We start from the raw sequence: 23,477 nt of genomic DNA, 5'->3' as shown, positions 1-23,477 counted from the left end.
GACACTGAGATCAGCTCTGGGAAGGCTCAGCTTAAGGGACTTGCCCCAGCACTCAGGTGTCCACCTCCCTTGGAGTGCAGACGCAAAGGTATATTATGAAATCTGCCTCCTCCCTCAATGTGGAAGAAGGTATGCACAGCCTCTTATTCCGCCCCCCCCTTGTGAATTGAATAGGGTTATATTATAAACAAGTTTATTACCTACAAAAAGTGAGTTTTAAGTGAATATAAGAGATAACAGGCAGAACAAAGCCAATTACTGAGCAAATAAAACAAAATACGCAAGCTAAGCTCAATATACTTAAGAAACAGGTTACAAAATGTAATTTCTTACCCTAAATGTTATTTTAGGCAGGTTGCAAAGTTTCTGTGGTTTAGAGTTCCAGTTATATTTCTTTTCAGACTGGACCCCTGTCTCAGTCTGGACTCCCCCCTTGCCTTCCCTTCAGGTGTCTTTAGCAGTCTTTCTTCTTGTGCAGACAGGCCATGGAGAGGAGTCCCATTTGCTTTTCTCCCCCATCCTTAAATAAGATTTACATAAGATGGGAATCCTTTGTTTCCCAAACTTGACTCCCCTTCCCTTTTAGTGGAAAGTTACAAGAAGTACAAGATAATATTTAGTATCAGGTGACAAGACCACCTGACCTAGTAGTGTCACAGTTACAGCGCAGGACGCCTCCCAGGAGGGAGAGAGATTAGTATTTTCATAGTCTTGTTGTTCCTTCCTAATGGCCAATCAAATCTGATGGCCTGTCGTCTGGTGGGGGTCTTCCCAATACACACCCAGTTGTAATTGTTACATAGTCCATATTCTTAACTTTAGGTACAGAAATGATACATGCATACAAATTGGATAATCACATTCAGTAAATCATAACCTTTCCAATGATACCGACCCATCTTGCATAAAGTATATCTCAGTTATGTCATATCAATATTATAAGCATATTTCTATAAAGAATATGGAGTGTAACGTCACACCTGCTCACCTCTACCAGCATCTGGGTTCAGGCTAGAGCCCTGAGGACACTAGAACAGGAATTAAAGTGGAGTCAGAAGAGGTTGGTCCCTCCAGGGCTACATGTTGCATCGGGAGAGCAATAGAACCAGCAAGGAACTAGATTGTTTTACAACTTGCTAACCAGAAGGGGTCCTACGCCAGAGCATCAGGGCCCAGGTGCTTTCCCATGTTCCCATGGCTAGGAGAGGGCACTCTGTCCTCTGGGATGCAGGACCCTGGTGCAGGCACCCAGCCCATTTGCCCCCCCCCCCCCCCGCATGGGGTCATGGCCTGTAAACCTAATTTTTAAGTGTTACACTCATCCAATCAGGAAACGGGAACTACAGCTTGTGACACGTGTCAGTCAGAAACAGCTCAGATTGTTTTCAAGTCTTATTTGGCAAATCACTTTGAATAACGAATAAATCCAAGAGAATTGTGCTTGGTCTCTGGGTAACGCACAGGGAGATTCCCTGCATGTTCTGTGCTTTGCGATTCTTGGGGCCCTTTTCTCACCCTCTCTCTGGGGTTCTGGCTCTTCCTGCCTTTTATTCCCCCTTTTGCTCTGCTTGGGACTCACTAGTAGTCCTGTGGTTCCCACCACATGCAGAGAGCACTGTACAGACCAACTAGGAGACTGCACTGGGAGCTTGCAGACCCCTTTGTGCTGCTGGCGGGATTATTGTGATTATTCATTAGTATCCATCAGTGGCGGGCACATCACAGACAGACCCACGGACATGGCTCCTGCCCAGGGAGCTCAAGCTTAAATGTTTAAATGTTCCTGGGCACAGAGGGAGGGGCTGAGCATTCCCTGGAGAAGGTGGTTTGAAGAGGGGTGGGAGGCTGGGGGTGCAGGGTCCAGGCAGAGGTGAGAAGGTGTGTGTTTGTGTGGCCAGGGTAGAGCGCATATGAGGGGCAAGGGGTAAAAAGTTTCCTGGGCTCCTTTCCTTGAGCAGGTCTCATTCACCCAGCCTGGCCCCACTGTTCACACAGCCCTGGGACTGGGCTCTCACTTCCCTTCCCCTGGCCCAGCTACCAAATCGACTTCCCCAGCTCTCCCCGCCCCTCCCTCCATTGCGCTGGGACCAGCTCCCCTCACATGGCTGAGTCTGCAATGCAGAGCAGCCCATACAGCAGGGCCCCGACGCTCTCACTCCTGTCTCCGCGCTGCCCCCTGTGGCCGTTTCACTCCCCTCCATGGGCAGAGACTCCGCCAGGGTAGGAAATGCCAGGATGTTCCCCTCACTCACTGGCCCCATCGTATTCACTGGGCTCCTGGGCTTGCCTTTTCTGTGGGAGTCTAATAATGCAGTTAATGGCCCTGAGGGGACCTGGGAATCCCGCAATCTCCATCCCACTGCTGCCCCCCGCCCCCAGGTAATGCTGAGTAGGACCCTGTCAGGGGTAGATAAAGGTCTCTGTCACTCTGGTCACTGTGTGTAACGGGTGTGAATTCAGTTCAGTGGGCCTAGGGTGACCAGACAGCAAGTGTGAAAAATCGGGACGAGGTGGAGGGTAGGGTAATAGGCGCCTATATAAGATAAAGCCCCAAATATCGGGACTGTCCCTATAAAATCAGGATATAGTCACCCTAAATGGGCCTGAAGCACATGCTGATGGACTGTAGTGAATTGGGGGAGGGGGAGCTAGTTGCCAGGTGCTCCCCAGAGAAACATTGTCCAATCTGCAGAAAAGGACCTAGAGGTCACAGTGGACGAGAAGCTGGATATGAGTCAACAGTGTGCTCTTGTTGCCAAGAAGGCTAACGGCATTTTGGGCTGTATAAGTAGGGGCATTGCCAGCAGATCGAGGAACGTGATTGTTCCCCTTTATTCGACATTGGTGAGGCCTCATCTGGAGTACTGTGTCCAGTTTTGGGCCCCACACTACAAGAAGGATGTGGAAAAATTGGAAAGAGTCCAGCGGAGGGCAACAAAAATGATTAGGGGTCTGGAGCACATGACTTATGAGGAGAGGCTGAGGGAACTGGGATTGTTTAGTCTGCAGAAGAGAAGAATGAGGGGGGATTTGCTAGCTGCTTTCAACTACCTGAAGGGGGGTTCCAAAGAGGATGGAGCTCGGCTGTTCTCAGTGGTGGCAGATGACAGAACAAGGAGCAATGGTCTCAAGTTGCAGTGGGGGAGGTCTAGGTTGGATATTAGGAAACACTATTTCACTAGGAGGGTGGTGAAGCACTGAAATGCGTTACCTAGGGAGGTGGTGGAGTCTCCTTCTTTGGAGGTTTTTAAGGCCCAGCTTGACAAAGCCCTGGCTGGGATGATTTAGTTGGGAATTGGTCCTGCTTTGAGCAGGGGGTTGGACTAGATGACCTCCTGAGGTCCCTTCCAACCCTGATATTCTATGATCAGGGGCAGCAACTTCAGCCCTTAAATTAACCAACATCTCCCCCTCCCACCCCGATTCCCTGCGTATGGACACATCCTCCCATCTCAGCAATGCTCTGAGCTGGGCTGAATCAGATCAGTGCCTTCCCCAGAGGCCGGAGCCATAGGTCCCCCTGCTCACGGCTCTCTCTGTTCAACCCGGGCTGGGTGGGAGCATTTCTCTGACTGTCATCCCCACTCATTTAAGAAACAATTGGATCCGAAATGTTTGTAATGCAAAACCTATGTTCCTCATTTTCCACCCGCTTTAAACAACGTAGGGTAATGGGTGCAGGGCAAAACTGAAGTGGGAACTCCGTGCAGTGAGGGGGCCTGAGATGGTAAGGCGGGAGAAATCACTGGGGCAGAGGGGCCTATCTGCCAGCCTAAGCCATGTCACCCCCAGCATCCACCATGTCTCCTGATACAGAAAAATCAAACCTGGGGGGAAAGAATGGAGGAGTTGCAAACATCTTAGCCCTGGCATTTCTACGTTACATGATCCCGTTGTAACTCCCTTATCTCTGTCCCATTCTCTCTCTTTCTCTCTGCTAGTTGGCTGCCCCCTTTGCTGGCCGCTGCCCCTTCCCCAGTGTGGCAAACGCTCATGATTTTGTTACGAGTCTCATGATAAAGTTTTCCTTAAAGCCCCAGCTCCTGGAGTCAAGTGGAGATGTGATGATTTCAGCTTTCATTCTTAAAGAAAAAGTAAATGGAAAATGAAAAAGCAGAAATGGAGTCTTTCTAAAAGTTTTACTGTAGCTCCCCAAGAATTTATGGGCTTGATGCAGGAATTACTGGGGAACAAAGACCCTATGACCTCCTCCAGTTCTGCCTTATCTCACCCAGGACTGTCCCCAGCAGGCGTTGTATACATAAAGAGATGTTGCTCATGAATTCCCCGCCACTCTGACTGACACCTAGGAGTATCTCCCTCCCTTTGACTGTTTGGATGGGCTGTGGGAGCAGGACTGGTCCCCAGGGCTGTCCCTAGCCATTTGGGTGCCCTACACAGCTCCCCAGGCTCCTATTACTCCCCACCCTCTGTCCTGATTTTTCACATTTGCTGTCTGGTCATCCTACGCCGGAGAGAGCCGGGGGTGGTCCTTTCCCCAAACCGAGTGACATGGCTGGGGCCAGGGCAAGGGAAGCAGAGTGGGCTGGGGCCCATTGCTCCGCTTCCCGCCGCTGGTGAGTGCAGAGGGCGATCCTTTCCCCACACTCACCGGTGGCAGGAAGTGGAGCACCGCGGCTGGGAACTGGCGGAGTAGAGCGGGCTGGGGGCTGGGGGCTGGGTTGCTCCACTTCCCACCGCTGCCAGTGAGTGCGGGGTCACTCGGGGAAGAGGTGGAATGGGAGCAGGCTGGGGGCGGAGAAGGGGGGGAGGGTAAGAGGCAGGGTGGAGGGAGTTGTCCGGGGCCCCACACGCCCCTAGGGATGGCCCTGCCCCTTGCAGTGGGGGCTGGCTGAGGGATAGGGCTGGTCGCCGGGGCTGGTGTTGCTGCGTATGCAGCACGCAGCTGCCTAGGGCACCATGAAATTTTGGGCAATTTGGTGCCCCAAATTTCATGGTGCCCTATGAACCTGTGTGTGCTGCGTATGCCTAAGGACGGCCCTGCTGGTCCCCCACTTCTCTGCTAGGGAAAGGTTTGGGGAAGGATACAACTGATTTTTCAATCTTCCCCACAGGTATTTTAATTTGTTCCTCCCTTTCCTCTTCCGCTTTCTGACATTCCCTTTCCTCCAGTGCAGGGACTGACTCATGTCTGGATTGTCACTCTGTCACATCAGGTGATGGGATGGTGAGTGAGAACAAGGAGGTGAATCCTCAGCAGGGAGGTCTGAGCAAATGGAAGCACAGAGAACACTATTGGGAAGATCTGAAGGGGAAGTTTCCTGGAGTCCTGAGCAGGGAGAAGCCTGTGAAAATCAGCACAGGCCAGAGGGGCAGCAGGAAAACTCCGCTGGGGAGAGATTGGATAAACCCACTCACCAAGAGGGAGATTTGAAAGACCTTCCTGAAGACATGATCCAGCCAGGAATCTGCACTAAAGGGAAACTGAATGAATGTGCTGAGTGCGGGAGAAGCTTTGATCGGAGATCACATCTCATTGTGCATCATAAAATCCACACAGGAGAGAGATCCTATAGCTGTCCTGAATGCGGGAAAACCTTCAGTAACGTCTCATCCCTAATTATTCATCGGAGAGTCCACACAGGAGAGAGACCCTATAACTGCCCAGAGTGTGGGAAATCCTTCCCTCGGAGCTCCACCCTTGTTGTACATCAGAGAGTGCACACAGAAGAGAAACCCTATAAATGCCCCGACTGCGGAAAAAGCTTCAAGCGGAGCTCAACCCTTATTTCACACCAGAAAATCCACACAGGAGAGAGACCTTATAACTGCCTTGAATGTGGGAAAAGTTTCAATAAAGGCTCAAACCTAATTATGCATCAGAGAATCCACACGGGAGAGAGACCCTATAACTGCCTTGAGTGCAGGAAAAGTTTCACTCGGCACTCACACCTCATTAGACATCAGAGAATGCACACTGGAAAGATACCCTATAGGTGCCCTGACTGTGGAAAAAACTTTAGTGACAGCTCAGCTGTTATTAGACATCAGAGGATCCATACTGGAGAGAGACCCTATAAATGCCTTGAGTGTGGGAAAAACTTCAAGCAGAGCTCAGACCTTATGAATCATCAGAGAAGCCACATGGGAGAAAAACCCTATTACTGCCCTGAGTGTGGGAAGGGGTTCAGTTGGAAGGCTCATGTTATTTCACACCAGAAAATGCACAGGCCAGAGAGATCCTTTAACTGCCTCGAGTGTGGGAAAAACTTCTCTAGCAGCTCTGACCTCATTAGACATCAGAAAACCCACACTAGAAAGACACCATATAAATGTTCTGTCTGTCGAAAAAGCTTCAAGCAGAGGTCAGAACTTATTTCACATCAGAGAGCTCACACAACAAAGAGAAACTATAAATGTTCTGTCTGTGGGAAAAGCTACAAGGTGAAGGTCTCTCTAATGTCCCACCAGAAACTCCACACAGGCTAGCAAGTGGCAGGAGCTCTCACTATGGGACAGTGGGTCTGTGCTCTCCTGAAGCAAAGTGTAAGTGTACTTCATTGATGGACGGTCTTTGCAGGGGCAGCAAGTGGATGAAGGGTTTGGGTTTCAGTGGGAGATAGTTGGCAGGGGTAGAAGAGGACGGAACGCTGGGTAGCGAGGCGCTTGGTGATTTCAGGGTCTGGAGTGAGCAGGAGATGGGATTGGTAGAGAGACATTTCTGTGGGTTATACACATATTTTCCTATTTAAAGGAGAGAAAAAAATGCTCCATTGCAGTTCTTGCCTGAGTTGTCTCTGCAGCTCCAGGGCATCTTGGGGTAGGGACAGGGGAATGTTATTCAGGGAAGCAGCAAGGGGTCCCCTGCGGCTGTCGTTACAAGGCAGGAAGAGCTGCTGATCTGAACTAACAGGGTGTCGGAGCACTGCTCAGTGTATTGGACATCTATGCAGTCATGGATGGTAGGGGCGGCTGGAGATTGGGGAATTCATGGTGGAGATTCCACAGAGAGGTGGGAACTCTGAGGGATGCCCTTTTGGGAGTGTGGTGTAGCAGTTGGAGGGGAGGGTGGGGGAAATGAGAGTTAAGATTCCTGGGTGTGAGCTAGTGCTGGTCACTTCCCCTCTTCTCTCTGTGCCCATTTTTCCCATCCCTACAATGGAGATAATAGTTGTCCAACTCCCTGGAGAGTTGTGATGGGCCACTAATTACTGTGTATGAAGTGGTTCAGGAGAATGCAAGTACAGAAGAGGCCAAGTTTCTCTATTATTGTTATTACCGTGTACTGTATTCACTGAGAATGGGAACAGTTAACTAAGAATAGGAACATTAACCACATTACTATGCAGGCAGGCTGCTACATTTCTGCCTCAGAAAATGAGATCAACTATCAATAGCACCATTAACAATGTTGTTTTGTTTCCCCATCAAGAACAGTGTTTTATTTCAAATGTTGAAACAGTTTTGCACAGAACACTCTTATTCTTCCACACCTTATCCCCCTCAAATAAAAACGGACTGAATTTTGTTTCAATCCAATCCCCGTTATCTTCTATAAAATGAGCCTCCAGGCAATTTAAGGGATAGCACTGGCTGATTGCATTTCCAAACCTGGCAAAACAGATGCTTCATTGCACTGAAGGAACATAGGCAGGCAGGCTGCTACATTTCTGCCTCAGGGTAGAGCCTGCCTCATGCCTAATAAAAAGTCCTACCCCTCCACTTCCTTATCTACTTTCTCTACACCAGTCATGATTTTATAGACCTAAATCATAGCTCCCCTTAGCCGTTTCTTTTCCAAGCTGAAAAGTCCCAGTCTTATTAATCTCTCCTCATACGGAAGCTGTTCCATACTCCTAAACATTTTTGTTGCCCTTTTCTGAATCTTTTCCAATTCCAATATATCTTTTTTGAGATGCGGCGACCACATCTGGACACAGTATTCAAGATGTGGGCATACCATGGATTTATATAGAGGCAACATAATATTTTCTGTCTTATTATCTATCCCTTTCCCAATGATTCCCAACCTTCTGTTTGCTTTTTTGACTGCCGCTGCACATTGAGTGGATGTTTTCAGAGAACTATCCATAATGACTCCAAATATCTCTTTCTTGAGTGGTAAGAGCTAATTTAGACCCCCCATAATTTTATATGTATAGTTGGGATTATGTATTCCAATGTGCATTATCTTGCATTTATCAACACTGAATTTCATAGAACCATAGAATATCAGGGTTGGAAGGGACCTCAGGAGGTCATCTAGTCCAAACCCCCTGCTCAAAGCAGGACTAATCCCCAGGCAGATTTTTATCCCAGTTCCCTAAATGGCCCCCTTAAGGATTGAACTCACAACCCTGGGTTTAGCAGGCCAATGCTCAAACCACACAGATAAAGGAAAACAATAGTACCTGTAAATTTGGTTATAAATGGCCCTGGGTAGATTTCAGCAACATCAAACTGCATTCTGCTAGCTAATTATCATTACTATTAAACATCTACCTCATCTGCCATTTTGTTGCCCAGTCACCCAGTTTTGTGAGATCTCTTCGCAGTCTGCTTTGGACTTAATTATCTTGAGTAGTTTTTTATCATCTGCATATTTTGCCACCTCACTGTTTACCCCTTCTTCCAGAGAATTTATGAATATGTTAAACAGTTCTGGTCCCAGTACAGACCCCTGGGAGACACCACTACTTATCTCTCTCCATTCTGAAAACTGACCATTTATTTCTATCCTGTGTTTCCTATTTTTTTAACCAGTTACTGATCCATGAGAGGATCTTCCCTCTTATCCCATGACAGCTTTCTTTGCTTGAGAGCCTTTCGTGAGGGACCTTGTCAAAGCCTTTTTGAAATTTTTGAAAAATCCATGTTGGCTATTTCTTATCTTATATCCTGTAGGTACTTACAGACTGATTGTTTAATAATTTGTTCCAGTATCTTTCCAGTTGTTGAAGTTAGTGTAACTGGTTTATAGTCCCCCCAGTTCTCTTTGTTTCCCTTTTTAATGATAGCTACAATGTTTGCTTTACTCTGGTGTTCTGGGACGTGACTCACCCACCAGGAGTTCTCAAAGATACTTGCTAATGATTCAGAGACTTCTTCATCTAGTTCCTTAAGTACCTTAGAGTAAATTTCATCAGGACATCCCAATTTGAATACTATTATCTAACTATTCTTTTCCTATTTTGGCTTGCATTCCTCGCTTGCTGTTAATATTAATTATGTTAACTATCTGGTCACATAAATGAGTACTGAAGCAAAATGGGCATTACATTTTTGATGTAATCCATGATTATTAGTATTTGATGTTCTTCTGTCCCTTCCCAGCTCTTTCTGTCATGGGGAGTGTATTACTGGAAGGGAAGGGAAGGACGGTAGCTGGAATCCCTTATCCCTGTTTTCAGGGAGGGACTCAGCTGAGATTGTGACACACTGAGATTATTCCTGAAATAATTGCCCTGAGAGGGATTTTCTTGTTTCTGGACAAGTGGGGTGGTTCAGGGACTCATGTTTCATGAAATTCAGGTTTTGGGAGAGTCTTTTGAAAATTGAGTCATTGAAATGTTTACATTAATCTGTTTTGTTTTATACAAATAAATTCCTAAGAATTTGTGTGTGGTGTGAAGTTTGTCTCCCAGAGCTCTGCCAGGGGCATGATGATCCTTAGAGTCCCAGGAGGGGACTGAAAGTTCAGAGAGGGTGGCTCAGAGCCCCAGTGCAGCTGGGGTGGGTCTGAGAGATGCAATGGGCAGAGAGGAGGCCCAGGGGCAGCTGAGAGATCCCAAGGGCTGTGTGGCCTAAGAGACTATGTGTAAATGTGAGAGACAGAATGTGGCTGTGTGAAGGGGGTGAAAACGGAGTGAAAGTAACAAAAGGAGGAAAATAGAACAAAAGGGGAATGATTGGAAATGAACAAGGGTTAGAAGGGAGAGGAAGAAATAGCAACACATGGTGCATTTAGACTCAGCTCTCCCCTGCTGCTCCCAGTCCCCATCCTCAGCATTACCATTAGGGTTGCCAATTTTCTAATGGCTGAAAACTGAACACCCTTGCCCTGCCCTGCTCCTTCCCCCAAGGCCTCACCCCTCTCCCTCGGGTAGCAGGTGAGTCCCGGGGGAGGGGGATGAGTGAGGGATCTCATTCCCCCCTCTCCTGGGACTCGCTGCCTGCAGAGTCAGGCTGGGAGGAGCTGATGTGGAACCTGCCCAATCAGGGCACAGCAGAGTTGGGGGGGGGGGAGAGGGTTGGTCCCCAAAGCAATGAGCCGGGACACGTGGGGGTGGGTCCCTGGAACAAGGGACTGGGGTGGGGAGGGGCGAGTCCCCATAGCGAGGAGCAAGGGACGGAGCAGTCAGGGCACGGCGGGACAGAAGGGGGATGGTGGATAGGATTTTCCCCTGGGTGGTGGCATCTACCTCTTGCAGCCCAGTCTGGAAGCCAGCCACTGCTCTCTGTCAGGCATCAGCAGCTGAGCAGAGAGCAGCTCCTCCATGTGGCTTCAGCCACAGCTGCTGCTCTTCCTGTCCCCAAATGGCAGAGGCCAGTTACTGCAGCCAAACGGGAGTTTTAGTGTCTGGTAAGATGTGCTGACTGGACGCAGCAGATTCCCTTTGAAAACCGGACACCTGGCAATCCTACTCTCAACTGATTTCCAAATAGTTATTAGGCTGGTCTCTATGGGGAAGCTTTACATAGATTCATTGATTACATGGCCAGGAGGGACAATTGTGATTACCTAGTCCCACCTCCTCTATAACAGGCCATAGAACTTCCTTGGATTAATTCCTGCTTGAACTAGAGCGTATAGTTTCAAAAACATCCAATCTTGATTTAAAAATTAGTAAATTTCCTCCTTGGCTAATAACTCCTCACTTTAAACAATTGCACCTTGTTACTTGTCTGCATTTGGCTTCACCTTCCAGCCATTAGATCTTGTTACACCTTTGTCTGGCAACATGAAGAGCCGCCCTGTATCATATTTCTGTTGTCCAGGTCGGTACCTATAGACTGTGAGCAAGACACCCCTTAACCTTCCCTTTGCAAAGCAAAAATAGACCCCAGGAGCTCACTCTGTCACTGTACAGCTTGTTTTCCAGTCCTTTAATCATTCTCGCGGCTCTTCTCTGAACACTCTCCAGTTTATCAATGCAATAGTGCAGCAGCGATTGGACCACTGCCAAATACAGAGGTAACAACCTCCCTACTCCTACTGGATATTCCCCTGTTTATACATCCAAGGATTGCATTAGCCCTGGGAGCTCATGTTCAGCTGATTGGATAGAAAGCTGGCTAAATCGTCGGGCTCAACGGGTACTGATCAACGGCTCCATGTCTAGTTGGCAGTCCCAGGGGTCGATTCTGGGGCCGGTTTTGTTCAATATCTTCATTAATGATCTGGAGGATGGCGTGAACTGCACCCTCAGCAAGTTTGCAGATGACACTAAACTGGGAGGAGTGGTAGATACGCTAGAGGGTAGGGACAGGATACAGAGGGACCTAGACAAATTAGAGGATTGGGCCAAAAGAAACCCGATGAGGTTCAAGAAGGACAAGTGCAGAGTCCTGCACTTAGGACGGAAGAATCCCATGCACTGTTACAGACTAGGGACCGAATGGCTAGGAAGCAGTTCTGCAGAAAAGGACCTAGGGGTTACAGTGGACGAGAAGCTGGGGAGGTCTAGGTTGGACATTAGGAAAAAGTTCCTAACTGTCAGGGTGGTTAAACACTGGAATAAATTGCCTAGGGAGGTTGTGGAATCTCCATCTCTGGAGATATTTAAGAGTAGGTTAGATAAATGTCTATCAGGGATGGTCTAGACAGTATTTGGTCCTGCCATGCGGGCAGGGGACTGGACTCGATGACCTCTCGAGGTCCCTTCCAGTTCTAGAATCTATGAATCTATGAGTCAACAGTGTGCCCTTGTTGCCAAGAAGGCTAACGGCATTTTGGGCTGTATAAGTAGGGGCATTTCCAGCAGATCGAGGGACGTGATCGTTCCCTTCTATTTGACATTGGGGAGGCCTCATCTGGAGTACTGTGTCCAGTTTTGGGCCCCACACTACAAGAAGGATGTGGAAAATTGGAAAGAGTCCAGCGGAGGGCAACAAAAATGATTAGGGGGCTGGAGCACATGACTTATGAGGAGAGGCTGAGGGAACTGGGATTGTTTAGTCTGCAGAAGAGAAGAATGAGGGGGGATTTGATAGCTGCTTTCAACTACCTGAAAGGGGGTTCCAAAGAGGATGGATCTAGACTGTTCTCAGTGGTACCTGATGACAGAACAAGGAGTAATGGTCTCAAGTTGCAGTTGGGGAGGTTTAGGTTGGATATTAGGAAAAACTTTTTCACTAGGAGGGTGGTGAAGCACTGGAATGGGTTACCTAGGGAGGTGGTGGAATCTCCTTCCTTAGAGGTTTTTAAGGTCAGGCTTGACAAAGCCCTGGCTGGGATGATTTAGTTGGGAATTGGTCCTGCTTTGAGCAGGGGGTTGGACTAGATGACCTCCCGAGGTCCCTTCCAACCCTGATATTCTATGATTCTATGATTATCCACCATGTCCCACAAGTCTTTTTTCAGCGAGTCCCTGCGTCCCACGAGACAGTGCCCCATCCTGCAAGTGTGGCCTACATTCTTTGGCTACATTCATAACTCTGCATTTGGCCATATTAAAACATAATTGTTTGCTTGCACCCAGTTCACCAAGCCACCCAGAGGCTCTCTGTCAGCAACCTGTCCTCTTTGAGATTTACCGCCCTCCCTTCTTTGCAATTTGCAAACTTTTTGGGTGATACTTTTTGGTTTTCTTCCAGCTCGCTGATGAAAATGTGAAGTAGGGTAGGGCCAAGAACTGATCCCTGCAGGATCCCACCAGAAACATACCCGCTCAGTGATGGTTCCTCATTGTACAATTCTTCTGAGACCTGTCAGCTAGCCGGTTTTTAATCCATTTGTTTTGTGCCATACTGTTTTTTTTTTTTTTTCAAATCATTTACCATCTGTCCCCCAGCTCCTGCTGAAGGTGTGCCTGGCAGTCTGGGTGCCCTTTGCAAGGCGGCTGGTGAGGGAGTGTTCTCCTCCCTTCTCCTATTGTGCTGCAGTCTGAGTGGGAATCAGGACTCTGGGGAGATGCTCCGGGGACAGAGAGCCCATCGCTCGATAGAGTCCCTCAATGAAAGAGACCCCCGAGCTCAGACACAGCCCTGGCGGGCAGCGGGGGATGCTGCTCTGTGGGACACGTTTCCAGGGTTGGAAAAAGATTCTGGCTGGATCCCTCCTGGGCCACGTGTTCAACCCCAGGGCAGAGCGCAGGAGGGGAGCGGGATTCATTAGCTCCTGCCACCAGAGGGCTCTGGGTGCGGCGGAGGCTGGGGACGGGCATTCTGCGCGGGCCCTTTAACTCGGTCTGCCAAGGAATCCGGGATATTTCAATTTGAGCTTCCTGGGTCAGGCGGCGCAGACGCTGCAGCTGCTGCCTCCATAGCGAGCCAGGATGCCGGGCTGAGCCGCTGCTGCTCCCCAGCGGGGAGAGCCCTTCCCTAGCGCCCCTCTGTGCCCAGCCGGCGGGACTTTCTCCGAGGGGCTGGAACCAGCCCCTGGGGCAGCCCCGGGCCCTGCCGACACCAGCCCCTGAGCCGGAGCCTGCAGGTGAGGGGAGAGACCCGGGGGAAAGGGCTGGGGCCGGGCAGGAAAGTGACTCTGCACCACCGGCCCCTCCTCGCCCCAGCCCTGCTCCCGGGGGGTCTGCGAGTCCCAGAGCTGCTGCCCTCTTTGAACCCCCCCTCCCCCCCGCTGTGCTCCTCTGAGCTCCTGCAGGAGCCGAGCCAGCTTTCAGTGACAAAGCTGTGTGGTTTCTTCCCCTCCCCGGACCAACATAGCCATGCCGAGAAAACCCCCAAGGTAGACACAGCTATGCTGACAAAATGTTTCTGTTGGCCCGGCTGTCAAGAGAAACGGTGTTCCTGCACCGGAAGAAATACTCCTGCTGCGTCTACCCTAAAGGTCTATGCATGTATAAGCTCTGCAGAGTAGACATGGCCGCAACAAAACAGCAACCAGATCTCCTGTCCAAAGGGGGAAAGGAGAAGCAAGTGGGGAGAGAAGTTACAGGTGCCTAAACCTGCCCAGGTCTGTTGACTTTAGATTCACTTCTCATTGCACAAGACAAGGACCCGAGGCAGGAAAAGTCAGTTCCTACCTCTGCCTGGTCCCTGCTACTGCCCTGGGTGACAATGTCAGGGGGAACCCCAAGGCAGCTGCTTCGATTTTGTTCTTTTCTAGTATTCGGTTCTGGGAGGGTTTAAATATATATGTTGGTGGGTTTAGAAAAACGCCCCAGCGTTTTCGCAGTGTGGCAGAATGCAAAACGTCTATTGCAGGGAAGGGGAGGGGGTGAATCAGTGTGTGAAATTGTCTAAAGTCCCCGTCTGAAACTTTCCCTCTGCCCTTTTCACCCTGACAGGCTGGAAAATAACATCCAGGTTTCACTCCACATTTTCCCACCCTCCCTGGGGATAGTGAAGGGAAATGGCTGCAGCATAACAGGCACAGGTAAGCAATTACCAGGGAGCAGGTGTGTTTGGGGGTCCCGACCAGTATCCCTGATTTCCCTCTCACGCCAGGGACTCTGTGTGCCCCTCCATTACAGGTAATAAAACCACCAACTTTTTCTCCTCAGGTAGTTAGTGATTAGATACTGTTCTAGTTCCTTGATAGATGAGGGCCAGTCCTCTATTGAGCTAACAAACAAGTCCATTTTCTCCAAACATCCAGACATATTTACCATTTTTTTCTCCCCCCTATCTCCCCAGTAAATGAGTAGTTTAATGACAGTCCCAGTGATTGCAGGCTGTGATTTCCTTTTCGTTTCACTTCCACTGGGTCTCTGGAGTCATTGCCTATTCCACTCTATCCCTGGGTTCCAATCCTGTCCGCATAACCAATTGTTGTGTTTTTTGCTCTACATTCACTGCTGTTCTGACAGTTTTGGAGCTTTCTAAAACTAGAACATGGTGAGGGCTAACAAACTATTTATAGTTACCCACTTTGTCAGACACATGTATATTCACCCACGAAAGCTTATGCTCCAATACTTCTGTTAGTCTATGAGGTGCCACAGGATTTTTTGTCGCTTTTTACAAACTATTTATAGGGACACTACATTCTCTTTAATGTGAAGCTGGAAGATGTGGGAAAGGCCCAGCAGGAAGAGTTAGAAATTACCCACTATGAGGAAACAGCCACATGTTCAGAGGTTTATCAAAGACCTACTACCAACCGGACTCCGAAGCCAAGAGTCACTCCAGAAAGTCAGGAGACAGGCATAGATTCATAAGTTCTGAGCCCATAATGGACCATTGTGATCATCTAGTCAGACCTTCTGAATAACGCAGGCCATAGGACTTCCCTGTATTAATTTCTGATTGAAATAGAGTGGATCTTTTAGAAAAACATCCAATCTTGATTTTAAAATGTCCAGTAATGGAGAATCCACTGCAACCCTTGATAAGTTTTCCCCAATGCTTAATTACCCTCTCTGGTAGAAAGTTTGCACCTAATTTCTAGTCTGAATTTCTATTGCTTCAGCTTCCAGCCACTGTATCTTGTTGTACTTTTGTCTGCTAGATTGAAGAGCCCATTATCAAACTTCTGTTCCCCATATGAGTACTTGTAGATGGGGATCACGTCACCACTTAATTATTTGTTTGATAAGCTAAATGGCTTGAGCTCCTTGTGTCTATCACTATAAGGCAGGTTTTTCAATCCTTTAATCATTCTTCTGGTTCTTTGAGCTCTTTCCAATTGTACAGCATCATTCTTGAATTGTGGATACTAGAACGGGACATAGTAGTCAAGTAGCAGTTGCACCAGTAACACAGAGAGGTAATATAATTTATCCATTCCTACTCAAGTTTCCCCTGTTTATACATTAAAAGGGCTAATGTGATGCTTCAGGTACAGCGTCACACTGGGAACTCACGTTCAGTTGATTATCTACCTTGAGCCTCAGATCTTTATCCTGGGAAGCAGTGACTCTGAAAGAATATCCCATTTTGCAAATACTGCCTGCTTTGTTCCTAGATGTGGGAGTTTATATGGGGTGTAGAGAAACGCATCTTGTTGGCTGACATTCAGTTTACCAAATGATCCAAATCTCTGTAAAATGACTAGTCCTCTTTATTATTTACCACTCTTCCAATCTTTGTGTTTTCTGCAAACTTTATCAATAATGATTTTGCTTTCTTCCAAGTCATTGATAAAAATGTTAAATAGCATAGGGCCAAGAACTAGCCACTGTGGGATTCCACTAGAAACACACCTGTCCTCTGGCGATTCCCCATTTACAATTACATTTTGAGACTTATCAGTTAGTTTATTTTTTTAACTATTTATTAATTTCTAACAAGTTCACAAATACTTGCCTGGTACATATCAGACAGAAAACACTTGTTACAAGAGTTCTCTTTCGTTGAAAGAGACATTATACAGTTAGACAGTTTTTAATCTATATAATGTGTCATGGAGCAGGTCCTCAGGGAATCAATTCTGAAGAACTTAGAGGAAAGTGATCAAGAACAGTCAGCATAGATTCACCAAGGGCAAGTCATGCCTGACTAACCTAATTGCCTTCTATGACGAGGCGGTCTAGTGGTTAGGATTTGGTGCACTCACTGCCACAGCCTGGGTTTGATTCCCAGTCAGGGAAAAGTGACTTTATATCAAAAAACCTTCAGTTATTCTTCACTTGCAATTTAAACAAATCCATGGCGAGATAACTGGCTCTGTGGATGAGGGGAAAACAGTGCATGTGTTATTCCTTGACTTTAGCAAAGCTTTTGATACGGTCTCCCACAGTATTCTTGCCAGCAAGTTAAAGAAGTATGGGCTGGATGAATGGACCATAAGGTGGATAGAAAGCTGGCTAGATCGTTGGGCTCAACAGGTAGTGATCAATGGCTCCATGTCTAGTTGGCAGCTGGCATCAAGCGGAGTGCCCCAAGGGTCGGTCCTGGGACCGGTTTTGTTAAATATATTTATCAGTGATCTGAAGGATGGCGTGGACTGCACCCTCACCAAGTTTGCAGATGACACTAAACTGGGAGGAGTGGTAGATATGTTGGAGGGTAGGGATAGGATACAGAGGGACCTAGACAAATTAGAGGATTGGGCCAAAAGAAATGTGATGAGGTTCAACAAGGACAAGTCCAGAGTCCTGCACTTAAGCCGGAAGAATCCCATGCACTGCTACAGACTAGGGACCGAATGGCTAGACAGCAGTTCTGCAGAAAAGGACCTAGGGGTTACAGTGGACGAGAAGCTGGATATGAGTCAACAGTGTGCCCTTGTTGCCAAGAAGGCTAATGGCATTTTGGGCTGTATAAGTAGGGGCATTGCCAGCAGATCAAGGGATGTGATCGTTCCCCTCTATTCGACATTGGTGAGGCCTCATCTGGAGTACTGTGTCCAGTTTTGGGCCCCACACGACAAAAAGGATGTGGAAAAATTGGAAAGAGTCCAGCGGAGGGCAACAAATATGATTAGGGGGCTGGAGCACATCACTTATGAGGAGAGGCTGAGGGAACTGGGATTGTTTAGTCTGCAGAAGAGAAGAATGAGGGGGGATTTGATAGCTGCTTTCAACTACCTGAAAGGGGGTTCCATAGAGGATGGATCTAGACTATTCTCAGTGGTAGCAGATGACGGAACAAGGAGTAATGGTCTCAAGTTGCAGTTGGGGAGGTTTAGGTTGGATATTAGGAAAACCTTTTTCACTAGGAGGGTGGTGAAGCACTGGAATGGGTTACCTAGGGAGGTGGTGGAATCTCCTTCCTTAGAGGTTTTTAAGGTCAGGTTTGACAAAGCCCTGGCTGGGATAATTTAGTTGGGGATGGGTCCTGCTTTGAGCAGGGGGTTGGACTAGGTGACCTCCTGAGGTCCCTTCCAACCCTGATATTCTATGATTCTGTTGAGATGCAGCCATCCAACCTGTACAGCCCCTTCACCCTACAGAAGGTAGTACAATGTTCCACAAACCCAAAACCCTACGCCACTTACCTATCCAGTGCTTCACTTCCAGAATCTTCTGCTTCCTGTCTGTCTTGGCTCATGGGCCAGGAAATATTTCTGAGAAGATCATTTGGATGTTCTTCTCCTTCAGCGCCCTTCTAGGTTCTCTGAAGTTGACTGTATTCTCTCCAGTTCAACTTAAAAATCACAAGTTAAAAAAAAAAATTGTGGCAATTTTATTTGCCTTCTGTTTTCTGAGCCCAGGGGGTAGGGAAGATATGTATGTGTGAAGCTCCCTGGTGTGTGTGTGTGTGTGTGTATGTATCACACTGTATCGACAAAACTCCACCTCCAACAGTGCACATGGAAAAGTGTGCCCCCCGCCCCCCCAGCTGCTGGGATTTACCCTTCTGACTTCTCTATCCCCCTGCTTAATCACGACTCTGTTTCCTCTTTACCCCAGCCAGTCTTCTCCCCCACACTCTCCTTTTCTCTCCTGCCCTATAGTTACCTGCCTTTCCCTTTCCAGTTTCCCACCTGTTACAGCTTCTGCCCCACGTGCCCCTGCACTGTCTATTCTCCTGCACCTGCTCATCCTCCTGCTGGCTGATTCCCCCACGCATCCTCCTGGACCCCCCCAGAGTCCCTATAGCTCCCCATATTTCCACTTTTCCTCTGAGTTTCCTGTCCAGTCTCCTAACCACAGAGCCCCAGCCATATTCCTCGAGAAGAGCCTGACATTCACACTGGAAACAAGGGCAGTTGGTGGCCATCTTTATTAGGGGCAGCCTCACTTCCACATGCCAAATCTGTACGGAAACAGTGGCCATCTTGATTAAGGGCCATTTGACTTCAGCCCCCCCAGACCCCTCCCAAAGTAATGGGAAATGGCAGCCATGTCTCACAAGGGGAAATGTGCGAGTTTTCGACTCCAGGACCCTGAATCTCCTGCTGGGAGGAACCTCAAGTCTCCAAGGAACCATCTGACCTCCTCAAAGGGTCTCCAGGAACAGTTTCCAATTCCTTTAGTTTATACAAGTGATGGAATACACTCCTGTATTCATACCCTACACCCTACTGGAATAATTTTTGTACAAAGTATGACTTTTGAGGTATCTTTTGAAAATTCATAATTTGGTGGTCAGTGTTGTCCTGATAAAATATGTGGCAATATTGTATGTAAAATTAAGATTTTCCTGTAGGATGTTGTTAACACATGTTCCAAACCATAGCAGAAGTTGGCAAACCGGTCTGTCCCAAACAGTGTGCTCTGCTTCATTAGCATTTAAGCAGTAACTAGAGTCATCAAGCAGGAAGGAAGACAAAGGGAGCACAAACAGGTGAAGAAAAAAGCAGCAGAGAAAATCCTTCCACACAGACTCTTTGTCTCCTGGTTCTCAGCTAGAAATGCTTCTCAAAGGGGGAACAGGACTATAAAAAATAGGGGCAGACACCCCAAGAGACCTCTTCTCTGCCTCCCCCCCCCCCCCCCATTCATCTCACTCTTTGCACCTGAGCAGACAAAGAAAATAGCCGTTGGACTATGGGGGACGGGTCCTGACCCGAAGGTTGGTCAGTAACACTGCTGGAAGTATGTGGTGAGAAACTTTGCTTCAGATCTTGTTGTTAGATGCGAGAAAGCATCTTCTCTTTATTTTTCTTGTCATTTCTTACTTTTATGCTTCATTACTTGTATTCACTTAAAACCTATCTCTTTGGATAAAATAGTAAAACAAGTTTATTCACTACAATCTAGTGTGTTTAACTTGGAGTGTCTGGGTACTTTATTTTAAAGTAATAAGCAGTCATATTAGTCATTTAAGGAATTAAGGACTTATTTTATTTGTATTGTCCAGGAGAGGGCTGGGTAGTACAGGACATACATTTCTGGAGGGAAATCTAAGAGTGGGGGTGCGTGGGGGTCACACTGAAGTATAACCAAGGCTGGTGAGAGTCGGAGTGTAACCCAAGTGTGCCTGGTAGGCTGCAGTTACTTACACACTCTCTCTCTCTCTCTCTCTCTCTCTCTCTCTCTCTCTCTCTCTCTCTTTGAGGATGTGGTTTGCATGCTGGTAGGCTGTTTGTGTGTGGCCCTGGTGGGTTCTAGTTCAGCAAGGCATTGTAAGGCACCGAAGGTTACAGGGCAGGGGTGTGACAGCTGCTCATTAGTCTGGATTGTATCCTTGCTATGTCACACCCACCCAGCTAGCACATCTGGAAACAGCTGTGTCTTAGAATAAGTGTAAAATCTTGGTCTCACATGTTTTCTTTGCCTGGAGCAGGATTTCCCATTCCCAAACTTGTTGTGATCTCCCAGGGAAGAGACATGGGTCCAAGATCTCCAGGACTCTGAGGAAAGGGAGATCCAGAGAAAGCCACACAGGTGAGGAATTGGTTAAACAGACACAGAAGCCATCTGCCATTGATGTGGTATATCTTGACAGTAGTAAGACTTTTGATATGGTCTCACATGACCTTCTCATAAAGAAACTAGGGAAATACAACCTAGATGGAGCTACTATAAGGTGGGTGCATAACTGGTTGGAAAGCCATTCATAGAGTAGCTATCAGTGGTTCACAGTGAAGCTGGAAGCACATATTGAGTGGGGTCCCACAGGGATCAGTTCTGGGTCTGGTTCCGTTCAGTATCTTCATCAGTAATTTAGATAATGGCATAGAGAGTACATTATAAAGTTTGTGGACAATACCAAGCTAGGAGGGGTTGCAAAGTGCTTTGGAGGATAGGATTAAAATTGAAAATGATCTGGACAAACTGGAGAAATGGTCTGACGTAAATAGGATGAAATTCAATAAGGACAAATGCAAAGTACTCCACTTAGGAAGGAACAATCAGTTGCACACACACAAAATGGGAAATGACTAGCAAGGAAGGACTACTGTGGAAAGGGATCTGGGGGTCATAGTGGATCACAGGCTAAATAAGTCAACAGTGTAACACTGCTGCAAAGAAAAAAAGAAAAATAAAAAGCAAACCTCATTCTGCGATGTATTAGCAGGAGTGTTATAAGCAAGACAAAAAATAATTCTTCTGCTCTACTCCACACTGATTAGGCCTCAACTGGAGTATTGTGCCCAGCTCTGCACTACATTTCAGAAAAGATGTGGACAAATTGGAGAATGCCCAGAGAAGAGCAACAAAAATGATCAAAGGTCTAGAAAACATGACCTATGAGGGAAGATTGAAAAAAAACTGGGTTTGTTTAGTCTGGAGAAGAGAAGACTGAGAGGGGATATAACAGTTTTCAAGTACATAAAAGGTTGTTACTAAGAGGAGGGAGAAAAATTGTTCTCTCTAACCGCTGAGGATAGGACAAGAAGCAATGGGCTTAAATTACTGCAAGGGCAGTTTAGGTTGGACATTAGGAAAAACTTCTTAACTTTCAGGGTAGTTAACCACTGGAATAAATTGCCTAAGGAGGTTGTGGACTCTCCATCACTGTCTAACCTGCTCTTAAAAATCTCCAAACACCTGTCAGGGATGGTCTAGATCAGAGGTTCTCAAACTGAGGTCCACGTACCACCAGTGGTCCGCGAGCTCCATTCAGGTGGTCCATGGATAGTTCCCTCTAAGGTGCACACCTGGGTGGCTGCACACAAGAGAATGAAGGGCTACCCACCTAATTAGTGGAGTCACGCAGGTGTGGCTCCAGTAATTAAGTGTCTGGACCCTGGAGAAGATGCACATGTAAGGTGAGGTGGCAGTCGTGGGGGGAACAGGGGGTAGGTGGGAGGTGGCAGTGGTAAAAGAAGAGGGGGTGGGGGGAATTTGGGACATGCAGGGCTGCGGCGGCCAGAGAAAGAGGCCCCAGTTTGGGGGATGCTACGGTGGGGGAGAGAGGAAAAGACCCCCCCCCCTCCTTCCCAGTCCCAGCTTGGGGGCTGCCACGGCAGGGGAGAGAAGGCACATCCCTTGCATTAGAAAGGTAAGACTACTGATATTAAAATAAGAGTTGTCCTTTTATTTGTAGAACAAAAAAACTAATTATTAATTTTTTAATATAGCGCTTTTATCCAAAGTGCTTTACAATCGTTAGCTAACGGTACAAACAACATTTGGAAAGATCATTAAGTGGTCCACTGAGACCCTCAGCAATTTTCAAGTGGTCCGTGGGAAAAAAAAAAAAGTTTGAGAACCACTGGTCTAGATAACTTAGTCCTGCCTCGAGTGCAGGGGACTGGACTAGAAGACCTCTCGAGGTCCCTTCCAGTCCTACAGTTTTATGTAAACAGCTGAGATTCTCACAAAGGCCTGTGAGCATCTCCAGGTCTCTGTCCCCAGGTCAGGATTGTCCCCAGCGGGTAGTGTATACACATGGCAGATGTCGCTCGTGACTTCCCACCCACCCTCACTGACCCCAGGGAGCAGCTCCCTGCATTTGAATGTTCGGATGGGATGTGGGAGCAGAATAGGTCTCCCCCCCCCCCCCTCCCTTCCCCCCCAAAATGTTTTGGGAAGGATTTAGATTCTGAGTTTTCAATTATCCCAACAGATATTTTAATTTGTTCCCCCCTTTTCTGTTGCACTTTCTGAGATTCCCATTTGTACCAGGGGCTCGAGTGGTCAGGCAGCCTAGTGGTTAAATCGCCAGGCTCTCTCTGTCCCCTACTGGGCTGTGTACTTTGTCTTTAAGGCCAGGGGAGTGGTAAGGGGCACCCAGGCCCTCCCTCTCCACAGGGTCCCAGTCCATAGCCCTGAGTATCTCAACCCCTGAACAGGGTGGGGTTGGTGTCCCTCCTGGGAGTGAGTCAGAACCCACTGCCCTGGACTACTTCCTACAAGTCCATTCAGTTGGGGGCATGGCCCCTCTAGTACAATCTGCCAGTGGCTTGCTGCCCATAGGTTCCCTCTTGGGTCTAGGGAAATGCCTGGGTGTGATCCCAGGTCCCTTCAGGCAAGGTGAGGACGAGCCCCACAATGTCTCTGGGGTCTGCTCAGTCTGATACCTCTGGTGCTGGGGGTTCATTCGCAGTCTCCCCTTGGTTGAGGAGCAAGTTCTGGCTTCCAGGTGGCTGCCCTAGCTGGCAGGTCACTGCTCCATCCCTTCAGCCCTGAGCAGAACCAGGGTCCCTTCTTTGATTCTCCCTCCAGTCCTGGCATTGTTTGCAGGTATAGTTGGGTGGGGCTATCTTAACTCAAACACTTTCTTTACCCCTTGCTGAGGCAGCTGGCAGTTTCTCTGCTTCATTGCGCTCTTCTTCCAGTGTAGGGACTGACTCCTGTCTGGATTGTCTCTCTGTCACATCAGGTGACGGGATGGTGAGTGAGAACAAGGAGGAGCATCCTCAGCAGGGAGGTCCTGGTCAAATGGAAGCACAGAGAACACTATCGGGAAGATCTGAAGGGGATGTGTCCTGGAGTCCTGAGCAGGGAGAAGCCTGCGAAAATCAGCACAGGCCAGAGGGGCAGCAGGGAACCTCCTCAGGGGAGAGACAACAGGGTAAATCCACTGACCAGGGGGTTGGTTTGAAGGACCTTCCTGAAAAC

The 23,477-nt window shown here is 48.0% G+C and overlaps 1 protein-coding gene across 1 annotated transcript; it reads left to right on the top strand.

Annotated features, from left to right (window-relative positions):
* Positions 1-5,412: 5,412 nt before the first annotated feature.
* LOC135887540 (zinc finger protein 551-like) lies at positions 5,413-6,450 on the top strand. Its single transcript, XM_065415268.1, has one exon. It carries the CDS (start codon positions 5,413-5,415, stop codon positions 6,448-6,450), a length of 1,038 nt encoding a protein of 345 aa, XP_065271340.1.
* Positions 6,451-23,477: the final 17,027 nt, after the last annotated feature.

This window comes from Emys orbicularis, chromosome 13, assembly GCF_028017835.1.
Source record: "Emys orbicularis isolate rEmyOrb1 chromosome 13, rEmyOrb1.hap1, whole genome shotgun sequence".
In the NCBI taxonomy this organism is placed as follows: Eukaryota; Metazoa; Chordata; order Testudines; family Emydidae; genus Emys; species Emys orbicularis.
Note: the sequence above shows the minus strand (reverse complement) of the source record. Positions and strands in the feature narration are given on the sequence as shown.